This window comes from Lynx canadensis, chromosome A1, assembly GCF_007474595.2.
Source record: "Lynx canadensis isolate LIC74 chromosome A1, mLynCan4.pri.v2, whole genome shotgun sequence".
Lineage (NCBI taxonomy): Eukaryota > Metazoa > Chordata > Mammalia > Carnivora > Felidae > Lynx > Lynx canadensis.
In genome coordinates, this window is record NC_044303.2 from 71441875 (window position 1) to 71465692 (window position 23818).

The window sequence follows — 23818 nt, forward strand, 5'->3', positions numbered from 1 at the left end:
CCTCTAGACCTCTCTGTCAGCTTTCTGAACACTATCTCATTGCCCTCTCAGTTTAGCATGTGCAAAATTTAAGTCTTCGTATGTCCTAATTATTTATCTCTTTGTACATTCCTTTTGTTGATTCCCTGTTCTCCTTCCACCTTCTGCTGTGGGTGTGTGTAATCTTCTTGGTTCATAATGACCGAGAGGCCAATCCAAGCAACACACTGCAGTAACCACTCTGGATAATACAGGGAGAATGAAGCTCCCCCAAGCCAAGTCTTTTTAGGTGCCAAGGCCAATAGATAGAATGTGAGACATAAAATACACGGTTTCTTCTTCTTTTTTTTTTTTAATTTTTTTTTCAACGTTTTATTTATTTTTGAGACAGAGAGAGACAGAGCATGAACGGGGGAGGGGCAGAGAGAGAGGGAGACACAGAATCGGAAACAGGCTCCAGGCTCTGAGCCATCCGCCCAGAGCCTGACGCGGGGCTCAAACTCACGGACCGCGAGATCGTGACCTGGCTGAAGTTGGATGCTTAACCGACTGCGCCACCCAGGCGCCCCCATGGTTTATTCTTTATACCGACCCAACCAAAGATCACTGGAGAATTGATAGGCACCTTACCCAGATGGTGCCCAGCATACAATCTGGTTTTCCTTTTTTTCATGTTTAATCTTCATTCTTTACCCAATAACCTCATTCTTTACTTCAGCAAGGCTCACCTTTACTTCTATAAATCATGCTCTGTAGTGGCACTAATAACTACATCATATTTTGTTCTGTCCCTAATTAGTTCATTAGCAAAATTCACTAGCATTTTGTTCATTATAATACCACAAACACAGAGGGGGTAGATCTATTGCTGGGGAACTAAATATGAGTTATACAGAACAGTTTTTGTTGAAACTGTAACTCTACCTGGTAAATTCCCACTGTATTCTTGACTCATTTCTTATAGTCAGAAAGATGTAAACATTCTCTACTTTCTTTTGTCTATTTCCCTGAGGTGTCAGTGATCTCGTTCCCTTGAGTTAGCGGATATCCTGTGGTTTTCATCCATGTTGTCCCCTGTGTTTAGCTCTAAGCCTAGCACAGAGTTGGTATTTAATAAAAGTGGATATTTGTGTTGAACTGGGCAGTGTGCTGCAGGGTTTAGAGAATACAAAGGTTTATAAGGTGTTTTAAAGGTGAACCTACTGTTTAGGTTAGGTGGCAGCATACTGTATATAAAAAATAACACCACAGCCGTGGCTGTTCCAGAGAACACTGTTAACATCAAGCAGGAACTCTTCTTTGTTATTTTTCTTTGACCCGACTTTGTTTTCTATATCTTTGTGTACTTTAACTATATATGACATTATATATTTTAATATATTGGCTCAAATGCTTGCTTTTATGTTGTTTTGGGTGGGTAAAGGATTAGTAAATATATGTATGGGTTTTTCTTTTTATAAGGTTGTGACTCTGTATCAAGCACTGTATTGTTTTTCTTATAAAATTTGACTTGTATTTCTTCACAGGCAGCAGAAGATGTCATTTTCATTGGACCTGACACACACGCCATTCAAGCCATGGGTGACAAGATTGAAAGCAAATTATTAGCTAAGAAAGCAAAGGTTAACACAATCCCTGGCTTTGATGGAGTAGTCAAGGTGAGAAACTGTTTTACTGAAATATACATGTCCTTGAGTCAAATATTTTGTCAAAAGTGTAAGGTAAAATGCACTTACTGCTTTTATAGAATATATATGTGTAGGTTAAAATAAATCAGTATTGTTGACCCTGGTTTATTTTATTTTTTAAAAATGTTTTATTTTTAAGTAATCTCTACATCCACCATGGGGCCCGAACTTAGAACCCCAAGATCAAGAGTCACCTTGCTCTACCAACTGAGTCATCCAGGCACCGCTGGATTGTTTTAAATGGCATAAGTTCGGGGTGCCTGGGTGGCTCAATCAGTTCAGTGTCCGACTTCGGCTCAGGTCATGATCTCGCTGTCCGTGGGTTCGAGCCCCGCGTCGGGCTCTGTGCTGACAGCTCAGAGCCTGGAGCCTGTTTCGGATTCTGTGTCTCCCTCTTTCTCTGACCCTCCCCTGTTCATGCTCTCTCTCTCTCTCTCTGTCTCAAAAATAAATAAATGTTAAAAAAAATAATAAATGGCATAAGTTAAAAGGAGCAAGAAGCCACTTATGCTGCATAAATTGTATTTCACGATCAATGTTTTTTAAACTGAAGTATTGTTGACACACAGTGTTACATTAGTTTCAGGTGTACAACATAGTGATTCCCCAACTCTATACATTATGCTGTGCTCACTACAGTGTAGCTACCACCTGTCACCATACAGTGCTATTACAGTACCATTGACTATATCCCCTGTGCTGTACCTTTTATCTCTGTGACTTATTCTATATGTGGAGGCCTGTACTTCCCATACCCCTTCAACCACTTACCCATATCTTAACCCCTTTCCCTTTTGGCCGCTATCAGTTTCTTCTTTGTGTTTATGGGTATGAATTTATTTTTTGTTTTTTTTCAGATTCCACATATAAATGAAATCATATGGTATATCTTTTTCTCTGATTTATTTCACTTAGCATCATAGGTCTATCCATGTTGTTGCAAATGGCAGGATCTAATTTTTTTTTTAAAGCTGAGTAATACTCCAGTATGTGTATATATATGTGTATATGTGTGTGTATGTGCACGCACGTCACCTCTTCTTTATCCATTCGCCTATCTACGGACACTTGGGCTGCTTCTATATCTTGGCTATTGTAAATAATGCTACAGTAAACATAAGGGTGCATATATCTTTTTGAATTCATGATTTTGTTTTGTTTGGGTAAATACCCAGTAGTGGAATCACTGTATCATAGGATATTTCACTTCTTTAAATTTTTATTTATTTATTTTGAGAGAGAGAGTGAGCATGAGCAAGGGTGGGGCAGAGGGAGAGAGGGAGGGAGAGAGATTCCCAAGTAGGCTCTGCATTGTCAGTGGGGCTCGAACTCATGAACTGTGAGATCATGACCTGAGCTGAAATCAAGAGCTGGACACTTAACTGACTGAGCCACCCAGGCACCCCTCCATTTTTAATATTTTAAGGAACTTCCATATTGTTTTTTTGCAGTGACTACACCAATTTACATTCCCACCAACAGTGCATGAGGGTTCTTTTTCCTTGATGTCCTCTCCAACACCTGTTACTGCTTTTTGAAACTTTAAGTTTACTTATTTATTTTGAGAGAGAGTGCACGTGTGCGCATGAGCTGGGGAGGGGTAGAGAGAGAGTGGGAGAGAGAATCCCAAGCAGGCTCTCTGCTGTCAGCATAGAGCTCAACTTAGGGCTTGCAGTCACAAACTAGAAGATCATGACCTGAGCTGAAATCAAGAATCAGATGCTTTACTGACTAAGCCACTATTTTCTTGTCTTTTTGAGTCTAGCTGTGCTGACAGGTGTGAGGTGATATCTTATTGTGGTTTTGATTTGCATTTCCCTGATCATTAGTGATGTTGGCCATCTTTTCATGTGTCTGTTGGCCATCTGTATTGTTTTTTTTGTTTTTGTTTTTTTTGAAAAGTGCCTATTCAGGTCTTCTGCCCATTTTTAATCAGATTATTTGTTTTTTGGTGTTGAGTTGTATAAGTTCTTTATATATTTTGGATATTAACCCCTTATTGGTTATGTCATTTGCAGATATCTTCTCCTGTTTAGTCATGAGCAGTATTGGCTTATAATTTAATAGGAAAAATCTTGGTGATTTAAAAATGTTCTCTTAGATCTCTGGATTTCATTTAATGATGATATGTGTTTAATGTTTGAAGGATTATCATGTTCTCTGTGTTTCTTTATGTTGAGTTTCTGTCCATATGCATAACACATAAATTATAAATGTGTTTCTGGTAGAAAGTGATACAGCTATGGATGATCATAGATCCTAAACATAGTTCCTCAGTAAGCAGCTTCAACAGCTGAAGGTTTCTAAGAAATGCAGAAATTGAAGTGAGTGGGTTTGTGTGTGTGTGTATGCATGTGTTTCCCGGGGAAAAGTTACTCTCTGTCTATATATAGTTTTTTTTTTTTTTTTTCCTCCCTGATTAGAGGAGTGTCCCTATGTAGGCTTTAATCTGTGATTTGAGTTAATCTATAAAAACTTAAAATTTCAGTGTTAACTATGGTTAGTTTTTGGGCTGGACAATTCTTTATTGTGCAGGAACCTTTCATGTGTTACAGGACAGTTAACAAGCTTGGCCCTTATTAATATCCTCCACTTCTTGCCCATGTTTACCTTAATCTGTATTCATCCTTTATTTGTTTGTTTTGTTTTTTTGTTATAAGGAAGAGGTATTGTTATCCTCAGTAGAGCCGGTTCTTCCTGTCAGGCTCTAGATGTATCCCTTATAGACTTCATGGGCTATAGTTTTTACTGATTATCTTTTCCCTCTTCCATATCTTAAAACTTGTCTTTCAGCAACTTCCTATTGCCCTTGCTGTTAAAAATCCTCAGTCAACAAATGTACTGATCCCAGGCTAACCGGGAAGCAGGTGGTGATAAACACAATACCCATGATCCCTCACCACTGCTTCCAGTTTAGTGGAAAGAAATGTGTTCCTCTGCCTCCTGGAGCACAGTAACCCTCTGCCCCTTCACAGCTGTCACCTTAGTTATCTCTACCCTTTCACAGCCACACATCTTAGAAGAATTGTCCTCACTTGCTTTCATTTCTACACTTTTCATTCAGTCTTTAATCTGCCATAGTTTGACTTCTTTCCTCATTCCAATTGAACTTTCTCTTGCCAAGGCTACCAGCAACCTCTCCTTTTCACTAAATTCAGTTTATAATTTGTAATCCTGATCTTCTCTCTGTCTTTTTGAAGCATTTGAGTCTCTTGATCATTTTCTCCTCAAAATATTCCCTTTTGACACACTACTCATTCTGGTTTTGTTTTTGTATTTTTTAGTGTATTTTGAATGCTTATTCTTAGTTTTCATGCTGATTGTTCTTCCTATGTTTGTTCTGTAAATGTTGGTTTTATTTTGGGTTCTGAGAAGGAAATTTTTTATTACTGTACACACTTGCCCTGGGGCAGTCTTACATCTGGAACCTGTCTGTATCTGTGCTAGCTCTCTCTGGAACTTCAGAACTACATTTGCAGGTGCTTCTGAAACAGTTCTGCTCGATGCCTCTGAGGTACCTTGATAGTAACAGGTTGAAAGCTCAGCTCAGAATTTTCTCTCTAACCAGTGATTGGCGAGCTGTGGCTCTGGCACACCTGATTATAAATAAAGTGTTATTGGAACACAGCCGTGCTCATTCCTTTACATATTGCCAATGGCTGCTTTTTCACTATAATGACTGAGTTCAGTAATTGTGACAGACTATGTCACCCACCAAATCTGAAATATTTACTGCCTAGCCCATTACGAAAATGTTTGCAGACTCTTGCTGTAAACTTCTTAACCTGATTCTTTTATGCCTGGGAAAGTGGTGGTGGTTTCCACATCTTTCCTCAAGCTAGACATGTAGAGTCATTCTTGATAAATACCACTACAGAGAATTCATCTATTGATCTTTCTGATCCATTTACTTCTTTCTTTGCTCATGCTAACCCCAAGTTCCAGTTACCATCATCTAATCTGGATTACTTTGTCAACATTCTAATTCGTCTCTTTGTAGCCAGTCTTGGTCCCATCTAATAAATTTTCAACACTGGGGGCTTGAGAGAGCGTGCAGAAATCCAAATTCAGCTATATGACTGTGTTTAAAAACTTGTGAATGGCTTCTCATTTAAATCCTTTTAATAGCTGGCCTTGGTTTCTCTCTTCAGACTGATAGCGTGCCAGTTCACCCTTTACATTGTGTAGACTAGCCATGTAAGACACCTTTCTGGTTCTTGAAACTTCTGTGCTAAATTCTGTCGTGTGTGTTGATTCTGCTTCTGTCTTCATTCTTGATGGTCTCCACATTGTTTAGGTGTTGGCTTAAACATACATTCCTCACAAAGACATCCCTTGACTATCTAGATTAGATTAAGGCCCCTGCTATCTTTTCTTAGTACCCCACACTTCTCCCATCACATTTTATTTTATTTTATTTACTTAAAAACATTCATGTATTTATTGATTTTGTGAGAGAGCACACACGTATGTGTGCATAAGTAGGGGAAGGGAGGAGAGAGAGATAGAGAAGGAGGGAGAGAATCCCAAGCAGGCTCTACATTGTCAGTGGAATGCAGGGTTTGATGTCATGAACTGTGAGATCGCGACCTGAGCTGAAACCAAGAGTCGGATGCTTAACTGGCTGAGTCACCCAGGTGCCCCTGCCCGTCACATTTTAAATCATGCATTCATTCATCTACTAAGTATTTAAGTGCACGCTGTTTGTCTAGCATTATTTGAAGTGCTATGGATATTGTCATGAACAACAGCAATAAAAAACTTCTGCCCTCATGGAGGTTATACTATAGAAGAAGTAGACAGACAATAAACAAATAATAAACAGTACATGCTGTGGTGAAACATAAGACAGGGAATGAGAAGAGGAAATGCTGGGGAGTGGGTGAATCTATTGACAATTTTAAATCGCTTTAGCAAGCCATCTAAAGAGGTGACAGGGCAAGTCATGTGGCTAGCAGCAGGAAGAGCAGAGCATACTAGGCAGAAAGAAGAAAAAAGATATAGGTATTGAGGTTGAAAGGTACTTGATGTTGAACAAACAGCAAGGAGTCATGTGGCTTCTGTGATCAAGGGAGAGAGAAGTCAGAGACGAGGTAATTGAAGTAAGGTATAGTGGGGAGTGCAGATTTTATGGGCCTTTTTGCCCATTTTAATGATGGGCTAAATGCCTACAGCCTGCACTGGATTGTAAACTCTTTGCTGAAAGGGATTGTATTCTTTTTATTACTGCATCACTTATAAGTGGTACCTGGTACACAGTCGGTGCTCACTAAATACTTGTTGGATGAATACTTTTCTAAGAGATAGATTTTTACACGTATAATCACTGTATACATTTTATTTGTCCTTTAGTACATATTTATTAGACACACCATAAGAAAGGAAAATGTAATGAAAAACCAAGAGAAAAAGTAAAATAGACAATAGATATAGATCCACGTATGCTGCAGATACTGGAATTAGGGATAAGAACTATAAAATAAATGTGATTGGTATGTTAAAAAAATTTGAAGAAAATGTGGAGAAAAATAGATTAACATGTAAAGATTTTCACCAGGGAATTTGAATCTCTAATAGAATTAAATGGAAATTACATAACTACAAATATATGGAAATAAGGACTTTAGATAAGTTTAATAATAAACTAAGAATATAGGACCCATGTGTAGCATATATCTGTATTTCATTCCTTTTTATGGCTGAATAATATTTCATAGTAGGAGTAAATCACTTAAAAAAAAACCTATTCATTAATTGATGGATGTCTGAGTTGTTTCCATCTTTTGGTGACTGTGAATAATATTAGTACAAACATTTGTGTGCAAATATTTATTTGAATATTGTTTTGAGTTCTTTGAGGTATTTACCCAGAAGTGGAATTGCAGGATCATATGGTAATTCCATGTTTACCTTTTTGAGGAACTGCAGGGCATCCAAGCCTTTGTGTAACCCTTTCCTCTTCCATTTGGGTAAAACCTGTGATTTGCTTCTCTGTTAGAATATGGCAAAGGGTGATAGTATGTCACTCGCTGAATTAGGTTATGTTATAGGGCAAAAGGGATGGGATATCACCGCATTCAGTTGCATTATGGGGCAAAGTAGTTGGGTATTACTGCTGTGATTATGTTCCATCTTAGTGGACTAGCGAACAGATTGTAGTTTTTGGCTTGAAGAAGTAAGCTGCCATATTGAGGACGTGCATGTGGCAGTAAACTATGGGCAGCTTCTAAGGATCTGAGTGAGGGCAATCTCTATCTGAAAGCCAACAAAAAGGTGGGGTGCTGAGTCATACAGCCACAAGGAAATAAATTCTGCCAACCCCCTGAATGAGTTTGGATTTGTCCCCAGTTGAACCTCTAAATGAAAATACAATATAGCCACACCTTGACTGCAGACTTAAAAAACTCTGAGCAGAGTATTGACAAGTGTTTTCTTTACTAGGCTGTCTTGAGTAGGGTTTTAGTTTTTCATTAGTCCTTCTTTACATTCTTGTTTCAGTGAATTGTGCAAGTTCAGGTAGTGGTTTAGGTGGCTTATTACGCACTGTGATCTATTTAGACCCAGTACTTCTATTGGTATAATTGTAGTTTGTTTTCTAACAAGAAATCTGGCCTTCTTGAAATCTTCAATTTGGACTTAATGAGAGTCCAAACTAATTCTGTCTTGAGGGTGAGTAGCAGAGTCCTTAGGAGTTGACATATGTGGTCATTAGGAGAGCATATGATCTGGAAATTCTGCTTGTATTGTATATGCTTTCTTATGAAATTAGTGAATGTAGTGTCTTGTAGGGAGAAGGAATGTTCCTTGAACCAAGGTCCCACGGTGACCGCTATGGGCTGGGACATGGTAAATTGAAGGTTATTAGAGATAGTCTTGATCTGAGTACTTTGTTGACTCTGAGAACGAGCTTGTGTAACAGTGGCTGGGCTTAAAGTTATGGTGTATTACTTGTATCACTAATAACTAGTTAGTGAAATTTCTCATAAGTTGAGGGGTAAAATGGGAAATAGGTACTTGATTTGCTGTTCAACATTGTCTATTATATATTTTTTTTCTTCATTTTCTTGGCTAATATAGAAAAATGGTTTATTCATTGTCACTTCTGTTTACAATACTGCAGATGTCTTTATCAAAAGATTGCTTTAATTTCTGGAGTGGGAACATCTAGTTTTATCTGTAAGTCCATCAGTTTATTCTGGGTCTTATTCTGCTTTTGTTTTCAGGCTCTTTCAAAATGTATAGTATGTCATTAAAGATCAGACTATCTGACTATATACATCCAGTTTTTGCTTGTTTATAAAATTTTCAGTTTCTGGCTTAAGGCTACTCACAACAAATGAGGAGGGAAATGGATGATAACTGCTTCACGGTCTACTCCTGAATGCTATCTAAAGGTACTGAAGAGTTCTCTCTGAAGAGCCCAATAAACATATCCTTTCTTTGCTAGCACAACTGGATTAGAGTCCAGCCTGTTTCCATAGGAAAGATTTCGGTAGTGGCTTCCCAAGCACCTTTCCCAGAATTTCCAGTTCGAAACTCCAGTATCGAAACCTCTCTGGTTTCCTGTGCAATTAGGAGTCTGAAGTCACTCTCAGGTCTTTCCATTTTTCCCTTTCCTCTAATAGTTTTTAATCTGAGGTTCTTAGAAGCAATATGAACCAACTGATACAAATATGAGGGCCCTAGATTATTTATACATTCCTCAATTTCTTTGTAAATATCTGTCTAATCTGTGTAAGCTTTGGAAAGTCTTTAATACTACTTAGTTCAGGAGAGACCAAAGTTTTAATGTAGCCCTCAAGGCTGGCCCTGTTCTGGCAGTAGCTTAATTTTATTTATAAATTTTTTAATGTTTTTTTATTTTTGAAAAGGGGGGGAGAGGCAGAGAGAGTATGGAGAGAGAAGATCTGAAGCAGGCTCTGTGTTGACAGCAGGGAGCCTGATGTGGGGCTCAAACTCATGAATTGTGAGATCATGCCCTGAGCCAAATTCAGACACTCAATCGACTGAGCCATCCAGGCACCCCGATAGTATCTTAATTTTAAAAGGTAATGTTGCTTTGAGGGTTTCTGGCCAACTAGAAGAATAAGGGAGCAGGTCAGTGGAAGAAAGAGCAGGGCAGGGGCAAATGGAGGAAAACAGGACGGAGGAAAAGGAATAGCAGGATGAAGACCAGGAGGTTTGAGAGAGATGTAAGTTTTTCACATTTTTCACTTGACTTTTCCTGTGCTTTTCCTCTTCCCTGTGAGCTTTGTCTTCCTTGCGAATTTTGTAAGGAAACAAATGTGGAATCTGAATTCCTTTTGGAGGTTTCCTCATTGTATTAAAAAAAATTGCAGAACACTAGGTGTTTGAGATTTTGAGTCTTCCCCTCACCTCACAGGTGACTCTCAAACCATATCAAAAGGTTACAAAAGAGGGGTGCCTGGGTGGCTCCGTTGGTTAAGTGCCTGACTCTTGATTTTGGCTCAGGTCATGCTCTCATGGTTTGTGGGTTCGAGCCCTGTGTTGGGCTCTGTGCTGACAGCATGGAGCCTGCTTGGGATTCTGTCTGCTGTTTCGCTGTGCATGCGCTCTCTCTCAAAAATAAATAAATTAAACTTAAGGGTTACAAAATAGTCTACTATAATTCTGAATTATCCTAGGTGAGAGTATGCTATTTAGAAGGATAAGAACATAAATATAACTTCTGAGTTTAGTACCTTTAAGGAGAAGTCTGCCTCACAGCATAGACTTGGCCTGTGACAAACCCATGTGAACCTCATAATAGCACATCTTGAGCTCCCAACCCAATGGTTGGCTATCTCCGATTGTAGACCTGATAATATGCAGTGCTGTGGTGGTTTAAGATTTGAAGGGGAGATCTCTCCCATGGACAAAACAAGGTAGAGAACATTGTCAAGGTTTTATTATAGGTTTCAAAGCAAATTTTATCCTATTTAGATACCAATGTGATGAAACCATCTGAATATATTGGCTTCTGGAGCTAGTACAATGATGAATTTATAGGTCCTATACTTGTCTTCTTCCATATGAACTCTTTCTATGGACTTAGAACAAGATATGCTGAGGATATTTTATTACTAATAAGGAAAGTTTTGTTAATAAAAAGGAGGGCTTCTTCCAATAATAAACATTTCAAATCTAATCATGATATCAACAGATTCCTGGTTTCTGAGATTCCTTAAAAGGAAATTGGGACTCTCCCCAAAGTGAGACTTTTCTCACCATTGTTTTTGGGGACACCCCTGGGTGGGGGGCTCAGCAGGCATCCGAAGATCACTACAGTTTCGGAATCTAGGGTCTTGAACAGAACTTAGTGGAACTTCCAAGATTGCCTCAAAGTGATGGTATCTTTAACTGTAGTAGGTAATAAAGTTGGTTTTGCTTGTGCATCCTAGTCTTTTCAGAGAGGCTGCATTTGACAACCTGCATTTGAATTTGCAACCTCTGTTAATTTGGAAAATAAGGAAAAGTAGCAAGTAGAAGAAAAAAAAACCCATTTATCTTTTCAGTTTTGTCTTCTTGTATGCTTTAGGTGATTTTTAAGATCCAATCATACTCTTAAATAATGTCAGATTCTTCCTACTGTGTTAACTTTATGGTACACAGTTCTTGGCACCTATGGTCTGAATTAGTTAAGCCACAAATGAACCTGCAGGTTATAGTTTTCTGATAAGCATTTGAAAATAATTTTGGCTGATAAATTTTTATGCTGGTATTATTTCTAGTTTGCTTTTAATTATTTGATATGAGAAGCTATACTTATTTTTTAAGTTTGGTTATTAATTTAGATTTCTTGTGTAGTGACTCTGTATTCATTTGGAACTACACTACTTTTCACATTTTATAGTTTAGACTTGTTGGGTAAAAGATTAGTTTTAAGGGTATCTATGCAGATGGAGCTTTGCTTATACAAATAAACAGTGTAAATTTTTGGAATATCTTGTGGTTTTAGCAATAGCATTAGCAGTACTTTACCATTGAAAGAATGTATGTGTTAATTATAGATAATTGTGTTTTTTAAAATCCATAGGTTTTTTTTTCTTTTTTTTCTTTTCCTTGTTATTTCTGTCTCTCTGTCTCTCTTTTTTTTACTTAGCTTCTGGTATCTTTAAAGATAAATTTCTTTTTTTCCTTGGCAATTGTATTATATTCTACTTTTTCCCCCCAAGTAATTTTCACATCTAACTTGAGTAAATTAATGTGATTTCAATTCATTATATTTCTTTTTAAAACTTTTGTTCCTTTCCCATTTGAATGTTTATGCTGTTGTATGGAGGGTATAGAGGGATGGTTTACTACATTCTTTTAAAATCTTAACACAATTTCTAAAAAAATGTTTATTTTTTTAGTTTTGAGAAAGAGAGAGAGTATGTATGCACATGGGGGTAGGGCGGGGGCGGGGGGAGGGGGAGCAGAGGAACCAAAGTGGCCTTTAACAAGTTCTGTTCTATTCAACATCTTATTAACTTGACCTCAGGAACTTGAGAGCAGTCAAGAGTGTGTATTTCAAGCTGGTAGAAGACAGGGTTTGGAACCCCAGCCCACTTGTTTAGCAAAGAATAACAACTGCACACCATGATTTCAAAGAGCTTCAAGTCCCCTTAGGAGGCTGTAGACAGGCAACATAATACATTTTAATAATTCAGAGCTCAGAGTGCAGGGGACCCACGTAGGAGGGGCACCAAACCTAGTTTGAGGGCATCCTGGCAGATCTACCAATGATTTCTAAAGTTTGAGCAGTAGTGAGTTAGCTAAAGAGTGAGGGTGGTGATGGAGACACAGCTCCAGGGTCAGTGAGAACATCTTATCGTGAAAGCTTAGAGCTCCGAGACGGTTGGAGCTTTAGAAAACTGCAGGTCTGCGGTGTATGGGTCTGTAGTAAGAGCAAGCTGGAGAGAAAACGAGGATCCAGGTATATGTGGCCTTGACTGCTATGTGTCTGGTTTTGGAGGTTAGCCTTAGAGCTTTGGGAGCCTCTGAAAGGTTTGATGTAGAAAAGTTAACATGATAGAATTCTAGAATTGGAAGACTTACTTTGGTTTGTGATGTGGAAAAAGGATTGAAGCAGTACAAAACTTGAGGTTGGTAGTGAATTAAAAGTGCTTTTCCTCAGTAAGAAATGATAGGGGCCTAAAATAAAGTATTAGGATGGAGCAGAGTGGCTGGTGTGGAGTGCCTGGTGGAAGCTGAATTTATAGCTTATATGATCTGGTACATGTCAGGAATGGGGCAGAGGGAGGAACCACCATTGATGAAATTGCTGCATTTGCTTGTGAATACCTATCAGCATTCCAATTTGGGGGTAAATTCATTAAACTTCTCTGAATTCTTATTGCCCTTTAAGAGAGAATAGTAGGATTATTACGTCTCAGAGCAGAGTGTGGTAATTTGAGGTTTGTGGATTATGCAGTGTAGGTTTAAAGTAGTCATTGTTTTTGTCACCCAGTTAGCCAGATTTTACAAACTGCACCCTTGCTTTAGCAGAAAGAGCCAAATAACAACAAAAACTAGCATGAAGGGAATCATTTAAAAAACCAAAAAACCAAAAAATTGAAAAGCTGTGTCCTATAATTACAAAGTACAGTATAGACATCAGTATCCTTTTCTCCTGCTAAACCAAGAAGAACTCTCTTGATGATGCCTCAAAGGCTCTATGTTTTTGAAAAAAGATTCAATTATGTTTGCTATGCTGACAGTAATAATAGAAATGTGTACTAAAATTTAGAAAGATTTGAAAGTATATTAGTCTATAGACTACGTATAGTCTGTAGACAACATAGTCGTCTGCTTGACTCGGAGTTGTCTGGAAAACACAGTCAGCTGGAAACTATTTTCCTGAACCCAGGACTGCTGAAAGTTTAGCTCTGCTTTATACACAAATGCAGAATAGTTTGAGGATGCTTTTTGTGTACAGATACGCTTTTACCCATATTATATTGAAGCAATGATTTCCTACCCCCCAAAACAGTTGCTGATTTGTTGTAGAACCAACCAAGGAAAGTAAACCGTAAGTAGCTTCTTATGTGAATTAGTAGCAGGACTGGCATCCATTGAGGGTAGAGTTCGGGGTTGAGTGGGTAGGCTATATGTATGTAGCAAGGAGATGTATGGTCTGAATCACTGTAGAAGTAAATAGGGTGTCAGTGTTGTTTTTTAGCACGCAAAACATAGCATCAGTGATAACGAATTGAATTTGCCTGTCTTTGTTATAGTTTTTGCTTCCCTTCCCTGCCCTTCTTCCCTTGCTCATTGGCAATAGTGAGTATACAGATCATCTGATCCTGTGGAGTGTTCTAGGGATGCAGGCGCACGTTTTTTGTGGTATTGTAATACCAATAATAGTTCTGTGTTGTACGGGTTCAGAGGCTGCATGATGACCACAAGATATACCAACCAAAGACAGGCAGGGAAGAAACAAACTTGGGACTCTTGGGTGGCAGACTGCCATTGCTAAGCATACTGTGTGCCACATATTGTTCCGTTGTACTTTAGCCTTAGCTAATTTCATCTTCTCAATGATCCTATGAAATAGGTATTGTTACTATCTCCATCTTAGAGATGAGGAGACCCAATTCCAGGGAGACACCCTGGGAGGTAACTGGTTTGCTGTCAGAGAGCCAGTGTCAGAGCTCATGCCTTCTGGCTCCAGCACCTGTGTTCTTAGCCATTGGACTTTGGATGCCCCCCAGGTAGGTGCCATGGAGTATTAACAAATAGGTTTGTAGAAAAACCACCCAATTTTTATTAACTCCTTTGGACATTTTTTTTTTTTTTTAGTGTTTATTATTGAGTGACAGAGACAGAGCATGAGTAGGGGAGCCTCTGAGCTGTCAGCACAGAGCCTGACGTGGGGCTTGAACTCACAAATCACCAGATCATGACCAGAGCCGAAGTCGGATGCTCAACCTACTGAACCACCCAGGCACCCCAACTCCTTTGGACATTTTTGTGATCTGCTTATTTAGATATAGCAACATCATCCACTTCTCCCATCGTATTCTTTTGTAAAACATAATTTTTGACTGTTTTGTTCTTCGGTTAGATGATAGAGCTCATTTAATGTAAATTATGCTCAAAGAGAGGAGTAAAAAATAGTACTGGTTCTGGTGGTGTCTTTACTCTTTCTGCATTTCTGGGACTGCTGTTTTGGAATTACACAGCTTAATATTTACCTCATCAGTGTCCCAAGTGCTCAGTAACTTCAGAACCTGAGTGTGGCTTCCTTCAAACTGGGTTTATAGGCTGGGATTAGAGAAAGAACCACAGGGATCATAATCATTTAGGAGAATAGAATCAAATGATATTGTTAGACCATTCCTTTGTCCTTCTTCCTGATTTGAAGCCATCAGGAATATTATTGCTAATGATTTGTTTCATTTAGTTTTATACTTTTCTGTGTTTTCTCAATTGTATTAACTTTTGATATAAAAACAGAAATATTCTAAGTTCTTAAAATTGTATAAGGGCATTAATAGCACCAAATTTGTTTTATTCCTTGTGTTGAAATTTTTGTATTTGACTTTTCTTTGATTTTCAGGGGATCATTGTCCCACCTGTGAGAAATTTTCTCTTAATAAATCATAGAATGTTATCGTATAGAACACTTCTTGAATGGAATCTGCTGTCTTAATCCCTGTAATATTTTCACATGTTGTATATCATATAATGCATAGATGTGGGAACTGTCTTAATGTTCTAGGGGTGCCTGGCTGCTTCAGTCAGTAGATCATGCGACTCTTAATGTTGGGGTTTTGAGTTCGTACGCCATGTTGGGTATAGAGATCACTTTAGAATCTTAAAAATAAAATCTTAAAAGGGGGCACCTGGGTGGCTCAGTTGGTTAAGTATGCAACTTCAGCTCAGGTCATGATCTCACAGCTCATGAGTTCTAGCCCTGCGTCTGGCTCTGTGCTGACCTGGAGCCTGCTTCAGATTCTGTGTCTGTTTCTCTCTGCCCCTCCCCCACTCGTGCTCTGTCTTTCTCTCTCAAAAATAAATAAACATTAAAAATTTTTTTAAAGAAAACAATATTCTAAAGCAAAGAGTAGAAGCAATTCTTTTTCTTCAAATATTGCCAAGTTGGATTTGTGAAGAAGTAATGATGTTTTGCTTAAAAGGGATTTGTTTTATATAAATAGTGAAGTGTATTTGGTAAAATCAAGTTTAATACTTATTTTACATTTTTATAAATCAGGTTGAATATCTGTTGTTTTCTCCTATATTTTGGTATAATGTGTGGCCCTTCAATCTGAAAAGTTACTGCCATGTAAAATTTGATCACTTATTTATTTAGAAAATTTATTTATTTATTTTGAAAGAATGAGAGAACAGGAAGGGCAGAGAGAGAGAATCCCAAGCAGGTTCGACACTGTCAGTGCAGAGCCTGATGTGGGCTTGAACTCATGAACTGTGAGATCATGACCTGAGTCAAAACCAAGGGTCAACGCTTACCTGACTGAGCCACCAGCGCGCCCTAAAGTCTGATCTTTTAAATTAATGAAACATTTGTTTAAAATTACAGCTTGGGTAGCACTATTTTTTAAGGTTTTTTTTTTTTTTTTTTTTTTTTAAAGTAGTTTTTGTGAAACCCAAGTTTCAAACATTTGAAGCTGCAGCATGCAGTAAGAAAAGTGCTTGTCTGGGGCGCCTGGGTGGCTCAGTCAGTTGGACGTCTGACTTCGGCTCAGGTCATGATCTCTCAGTTGGTGGGGTCGAGCCCTGTGTCGGGCTCTGTGCTGATAGCTCGGAGCCTGGAGCCTCCTTCAGATTCTGTGTCTCCCTCTCTCTCTGCTCCTCCCCCCACTTATGCTGTCTCTCTCTCTCAAAAATAAAATAAAACATGAAAAAAAAAGTGCTTGACTGAGGATAAAAAGACAAGGGCACATATTGGGCTTGGTTTTGCCCAGTGGCAGTGGTACTTCATTGAGTGTGCTTTGTGTTAAACTGAAGCAAAACCCTAGCCCATCTGGTTCTTGAGCTCCTGCTCTGAGCTACCAAGTGGTACTTCCCTTGCTGTATGTCACTTAGATGTGTCGATTTGAACAAGCCACTACATCTCCTTGGTTAGAAGTTTATTTGCTTCAAACACTGATGCTCTGGAGATGAGCCCTTCTGTTGGTGCTGGCACCTACTGCAACAGGCTGGTTTCTGTGGAAGCTGATGCATAGTTGTTTATTCATTCAACAAATAACGTGTGGATGTATTGACTTGCTGAGCTCTGGGGATTTCATAGAGAGCAAGCAGACCTAGTCATTGCTGTCAGGGAGATTAAGTGATAGGGGCTGTCATAATTGAAGGGCAGAGTGTAATGTTGCACAGCAATGGCACCTAACCTGGTGTAGAAGGGCTGGAGAGGCTTTCTAGAGAAGGTGAGGTTTAGGTGAGATGTGAAGCACGCACCCCTGTGTTTGAGAGAAAGTGGTAGTTTTTCTCTCATCTGGACTATAGCTTCCCAACTAAAGTCCTCACATCCCTCTTGCCTCTCTCTAAACTATTCATGTGTTCATAGTCTTTTTATTCAACAGCTGTTTATCGAATGACTACTATGTGTCAGGCAGTTGTAGGCATTTAAAATCTATCACTGCACCGGTTAGTGATTTCTGCTTTCCTGGAGGTTGTACTTTAATGTGGTAGGGAAATGAAGGGGGTAGACAATACTCAAAATAATGAGCAAATTATAAGCTCAGATTCTTCAGAATGCAGCCATAGTGGGGACTCGGTTTTCTTGCTCTTAGGCTGAAGTTCAGTGTCTTTATTGTGGCCTGTGGCAGCTCTGCTTCCTTGTACAGTTGGCTTACTCTTCAGGCCCCAGCCCCGCTGACTCTGTTCCACCCTTTCTTTCATTTGCAGGTCTCTCTTCATAGTTGCAGTATCTGAGAAGTTTCCAGGAACTCTGTTTTTAAATTAGAGATTCCCTGTTGTCACACGCCCTCTTCACTTCTGCGTAACATGCATCTCAATAATGATTTCTTAGCCACTGTGTGTCATGTAAGGGTCTGTCTTTTCCACTAGACTATAAATTACATGAAGGCTGGCATGGTGCCTTTCTTGTTCCCTCCTGTCGTCAGGGCCTGGTATGGGGCGTATAGTGTAAGAGTTGGATTGGTGGAAGGGGGTGGAAGAGTAGTGGGTTTCTGGATGAGCTGAGGAGGAGGTGTAAAGGCCAGGCAGCTGGAGGAATGCCTGTGTGGGCTTGGGGGTGGGAAGGAAAGCAGAGGTAGGGAGGGACTGGGGACAAGACTGGTGGCGCAGGCAGGCGGGATCAAGTACTGACACAAAGTAAAGGAATTAAAATTTGGTTCTAAGGCAGTGGGGAGTCATGAAAAGTTTAAGCACATTTTGGGAATACTAGTTTGTTGTGATAACATTTAATGTCCTGGAAATCATTAAGTAGATTGAATAACACCTTCAAGTGTGGCTGGTTTAATTTTTAAATTGTGAAAGAGGTATGAAGTATGAAATTTTGATCTTACTGGTAATAAAGTTAAACATCTACCTAAGGGTCTGTAGCCATAAGTCAAAGTTGCCTCTTCTCCAACTCTTAATCCTATTTTTGAGCAGTAACTCAAGCTGAGGTGGTTGAATATGTCCATACATGACCTTTGATGAGCATTCCAAGGTATTTTTCTATCTTAATGTGGATAAGGTCATATATATATATTATCCTACAACTTGCTTTCCCCCATGGCACACACTATATTTGGCATATTCTTGAAGTGGAAGAGTTACCTTCCTAAACCCTAGTCCTCATTCCCTGGCATAGAGCCAAGGCATTTGGAACTGTGTCCTGAGTCTCAAAAGGTCCTGCTGGAGAGGCCATGCCTTCCACCGGATTTTATACTGTCCTTTTCTGCCACTTGCTTTTTGTCTTCAGTTTTCACCTCACAGACCTGGTTTCTAGAACATAGGAAATGGCTTCCAAATTTGGGGTTTTGTTCATGTTGTTCCTTCTGTCTACACTTCTTTTTCCCTAATCTTCCCATGGCAGCGACTGTTTTCTTCAGGCTTTAGTTTATATTTCACTTCAGAAGGATTCTTTTTTTTCTTTTTAATTTATTAAGTAATCTCTGCCTCTGAGTTGGGGCTCGAACTCACAACCCCGAGATCAAGAGTCACACGTTCTACTGACTGAGCCAGCCAGGCACCCCCAGAAGACCCTTTCTGGGCAGTCTGTCTAAAACATGTTCTCCCTCCCTATCTCCCTCAGTACTGTTTGTTTCCATGTGCCATTTATTTCAGTTCTCGGTTGGTTTGTTTGCTCTCTTTCAGTTTCCCTTATTAAACAAGTCTGTTAAGTTCTTCTGTGGGTGCAAGAACTATTTCACATAGTATTACATATGGATCAACCTCATCTTTTAAAACTTTTAAAAGACTATGGCATATTCCATTTCATGTATGTATCCTTTTTGGTACCAGTCCCTTACTGAAAACCTTTAAAATTGTTTTTCTGATTTTCTTATCAAATCACAAGCAACAAATTAAAAATAATTTTATTTATTTAAAAAAAAATTTTTTTTTCAACGTTTATTTATTTTTGGGACAGAGAGAGACAGAGCATGAATGGGGGAGGGGCAGAGAGAGAGGGAGACACAGAATCGGAAACAAGCTCCAGGCTCTGAGCCATCAGCCCAGAGCCCGACGCGGGGCTCGAACTCACGGACCGCGAGATCGTGACCTGGCTGAAGTCGGACGCTTAACCGACTGCGCCACCCAGGCGCCCCAAAAATAATTTTATTTATATATCTCTCTGTGTGCATGCATGTGCCTATGTGTATAGGATAGCTTCCTAAAAATGAAATTGCTGGGTTGAGAGATTTAGGTCTTCAAGCTTTATAATATATATAATATGTCCTGAATAAAATATCTTGGGATAAATGAATGACAAGTGAAACATTTATTTTTAAGGCAGTTTGATTTTACTTGGAAGTGCATTTAGTAAAATTTGCTTGTCATAGTAGGAAAAAAAATTTGTTTTTAAGAGTTGTCAGATAAAAATACAGGTTGCCCAGTTAAACCTGAATCTTAGATAATGATTTTTTTTAAATGTTGGTTTATTGTTGAGAGAGACAGAGAAACAGCATGAGCAGGGGAGGGGCTGAGAGAGAGAAGGAGACAGAGAATCCCAAGCAGGCTCTGTGCCCTCAGCACAGAGTTGGATGTGGGGCTTGAACTCACAAGTTGTGAGATCATGACCTGTGCTGAAACCAAGAGTCAGACACTTAACCAACTGAGCCACTCAGGTGCCCTGATAATGATTTTTTTTTTAAGGTCCCAAATATTGCATAACACATCATGGTAAGGAAATGTAACACACTGATTAAGTTAAAAGACAGGATTGTTTTGTGGTTATTTATAGAAATGTTGGATTTGTGACAGTCAAAATTTTTATAAGTTGTGCTTTGTGTAAATAGATATCTCTTTATATACACACATCTACAGTGTGTACATAATAAATATCACTAATGAATTCTGTGCATTATCTTTTAACATTTGCCTGTTTGTCAGTTCTCTCAAGATAACAGACTTTTGAGACAGCAGTTTATCTTCTCTCAGAATATCTTTTGCAAATATACTACTACACATTTGAAAGAAAAGACATGTTAGAAGTTTCCTTCTAGGCTTCTTATAATCCAGTCTCCATCAGCCAGCACTCTTCCTGTATTTTGTTCGTGAGGCACTAATTGTCCGCATTTGGCAGCTTTAACACTTCCTGACAGAGAGGCTATTAAGGGGAAGTATTCTCCAATAACTGTCACTGACTTGAACAAAGAACCTCCAAACTCAATGTGTGGAAACCACTAACATTCTTAAATGACCCTTTTCATGGATTTTTATCCCTTTAAGCTAAAATTTGGAGAATGTAGGGTCAGTGAAAACAGCAAGGTGTAATAAAGCAGTAAACCTTGATTTTTTTGGGAGAGTAGAGTGGGAGGTATAGATTTATCTCTGACTTGCAAACAATTGTTATTTGGAAAATCTCATTAGCAGATGTGACTGCTTGGAGTAAAAAAAAAGAGAGAGAGAGACTTAAAACTGATGTTGCTTTCAGGACCGCTTTGAACTTAACAAGCACCTATTTGTGGAGCAGACTGGCTAATGAAAGGAAATTAAATTTTTCTGACAACTTCCCCTGCCAACCTCCTTATTCAGGGGATGTTATTAGGTACTGAAGACTTTTAAGGAAGATTTTTTTTTTTTATTAGACATAAATGAACCAGTTATAAACATCCCCCGCCCCTCCTTTTGGGGGAGAATTCTGACATGGTTACTCTACACCTTTAGATTACTAGCTTAAAAGCTTAAAAAATACCAGTCTTCACTTTAATATTTTAAAGTTATTTTTGAAAAATTCAGGCATTCTCACTACCTAATGGTTTCAAAACATTACTGTTATTCCTTGTGATTAGTTTACATCACTGTGATTAGTTTACATCACTGAATTGTAAAGAAAAGTCATATTTACTAGGGAGGCTTGGATGTAACACCTTCTTTTCAGCTGTCTTTTTATTTTTCCATGGGGAGATGTATCAGGAGTGTCCTGTGCTGGGCGTGTTAGGTGAAAGTTAATGATCAATGAAATGGTTTAGATTCAAGAGAAATTTTTTTCCTTTCAGTTGCATTGGTTGGTATTTGGCAATAATTCTTACATGCATCAACTCTTACCTTGTACTGTTTTGGGAGGCATTTGCTTTCCTTGGCTTTTTTGAAGTTTTCCCCCACAAGTTGGTTCATGGAATTTAAAGTTTTAAATTACTTGTCTTAATAAGATATAAAGATAAAATATGTACCTGACAAAATAATGAAATAAAAAAGAAAAAGTAATGGAAACTACTAAAGGAATTTTTGGGGAGACAATTGACAATTCCTGGAGATATTGGAAATTTACTTTTTTTATTTCTGGAAAATCTTGAGCCTCTCTGAAACAATAGAGAATCAACTCCCCCTGCTGACAGAATCCAGGAAAACATGACATGTAAATATCAGAGGACAGGAACAAGCTGGTTGTAGACAAGCTTTAATGATCTGATTTATGATTCAGTATTGATTGTAAACATCTAAATTCTGCTGTTAAATTCCAGCAACTGCACCAAATCATTTGGCAATTCTGGTAGTGCTTCCTGCCAGCTCATTTCAAACTGCTTTGAGTTTCTTAATATAATAATGATGAGGTAGAATTTACATTCCACTTATGGTATTAATTTTACATTTCTCTGAAAGAAAAGAGTTAGAAGGTTGTAAAATTGAACATTAAATGAATCAGAGGAGACAGTAGTGCAATATATGACTGCCCTAAAGACATTGTGCAATGGCTGATGGGATTAATGTTGGCTCTCATTTCCTGCTTTTACAGGATGCAGATGAAGCTGTCAGAATTGCAAGGGAAATTGGTAAGTTCTTAAATTAACTTTGCTAGAGTTTCTGTGTCTTTCAGCAGATACGGTTGAGTAAACATGTAATAAGTAACCCCATAGAGCAAATAATATTTTAATACATTTAGGATTCTGATTACTTGTCCCTTTGGAAGAATTTATCTGCTGAATTAGCATATTATTAAAGTGAACTTTAAAGAGTAATTTGACTTTTTAATTACAGCTCTTTTGTAAGTTGAAATCACTGGCTAATTAAAAGAAGGAATTGTCTTAACTCTTGAGATTGGATATAATGTAAATTTTATGTATTTAGCTGAATACAACCTATTAAAGTTAAAGACATAAATGATTAAAATGAAGATTTCACATTTGACAAGGCTCTTCAAGTTTTTACCTTGTCCTAAGATGTTTTAATAATCTTGCTAGGAAACAGAATTTGAGAAATCAGAACTGGATATTCTAAATTGGAGTAAACGGTAAACTGAAGGACATTTTCATGACTGTGTTACTTGATTGTTTTAGGTACAATTATACTTAGGGCAGGGCTTATCAACTTCTTATTTAAAAAAATATTCCTTTATTGCTCATGACAACTGTTATATTTTCAGTATCTGCCAATTAAAAAAATAGGTGAGGACAAATTGTTATCATGGATTAGTGGTGGTATCCAGTTACTTTACAGTTGTGTTAATCAAATTAGTATTTGTATACATTTGACAGAACTTTGTAGGTTTGTGAGAGAAATCTGACAATGCTCAGCAGTCAGGAAATCTCACCTTCTTAGCATTCCTACACAGATGAGGCCAAACTTTTCAGCATCCCGCATTAACATTTCTTTGGTCCTGTTTTGTCATTAAGATCCACTGTTTGGAATTGTTTTATCCACTGAGAGAACATTTGATTTGGCAACATTTACAGAGTTGTGATACATGGTGTATACATCTTATTTCTGAAAGTAATCGATTGCATTAGTAAATACATTCTTTACAATTGGCTCAGGCTAGCTGAACAGTTCTTTAGTGATCTGGAAAGTTGTTGGCTTGTTGTGTCCCTGTTTCTGGTTGGGTCTGGCTAAATTATTTTGGTTTGGCTCATGGTTAAGTGTGTTTCGTTGTTTATTTGTTTTGCAAACATAGCTGCTACTGATACAGATTTGGATTTAAGACCCAGTCTTAGAAAATCTTATTTTATCTGACTATAATATCTCTTCCTTAATCATTTCTTCTGACACATCAACATTTTCAAAAAAACATTTCAGTACTTCACAGGAAGATTTGCTGGATTGCTGAATAAGTTGGACTGCATGGAACTGATTCGTGGTTTATTTCTTTGAGAAAATCAAAAGTGTCTCTCTGAAGTTTGAAATCACTGTCATTCCTCACAGCCTAAGAGGCAGGTAGCATATACCTGCTGGCTTTTGAGGAGACTTTCTTCTAAAGTAATTTCACTTCATTCTACTGTATACGTGTAGATTTAAGAAGTCATCTTTCTAGTTTAGGTGGTATTTTATTAACTACAGAATAAGATAGACTAGTACTGTTAACACAATAGTATCTACATAAAAAGGACAGAATATTTGGATAAATTTAGAGAAATGAAAGGGATTGGAAGAAAATCTTGAATTATATTGGCATGCTTTATTTCGAATTATGAATCTTCACCTCTTAAGCATTTCCTTTGTGTAAATGGCAGGCTGCAAATGGCTTTGCTTGCTTTTTCATGTCTTGTCCTTTATGTTTTCTTTCTTTTTTTCCCCCAAATAATCTGTGACCTTTA

The 23818-nt window shown here is 38.2% G+C and overlaps 1 protein-coding gene across 1 annotated transcript in view; it reads left to right on the plus strand.

The window, feature by feature from the left end:
• The window catches only part of PCCA (propionyl-CoA carboxylase subunit alpha), a 422256-nt gene that overhangs the window by 113110 nt on the left and 285328 nt on the right, over positions 1 to 23818 (plus strand). The window contains 2 exon segments of the mRNA XM_030313554.1: positions 1506 to 1637; positions 22024 to 22060. Of these exon segments, the coding sequence (XP_030169414.1) occupies positions 1506 to 1637; positions 22024 to 22060 (169 nt within the window).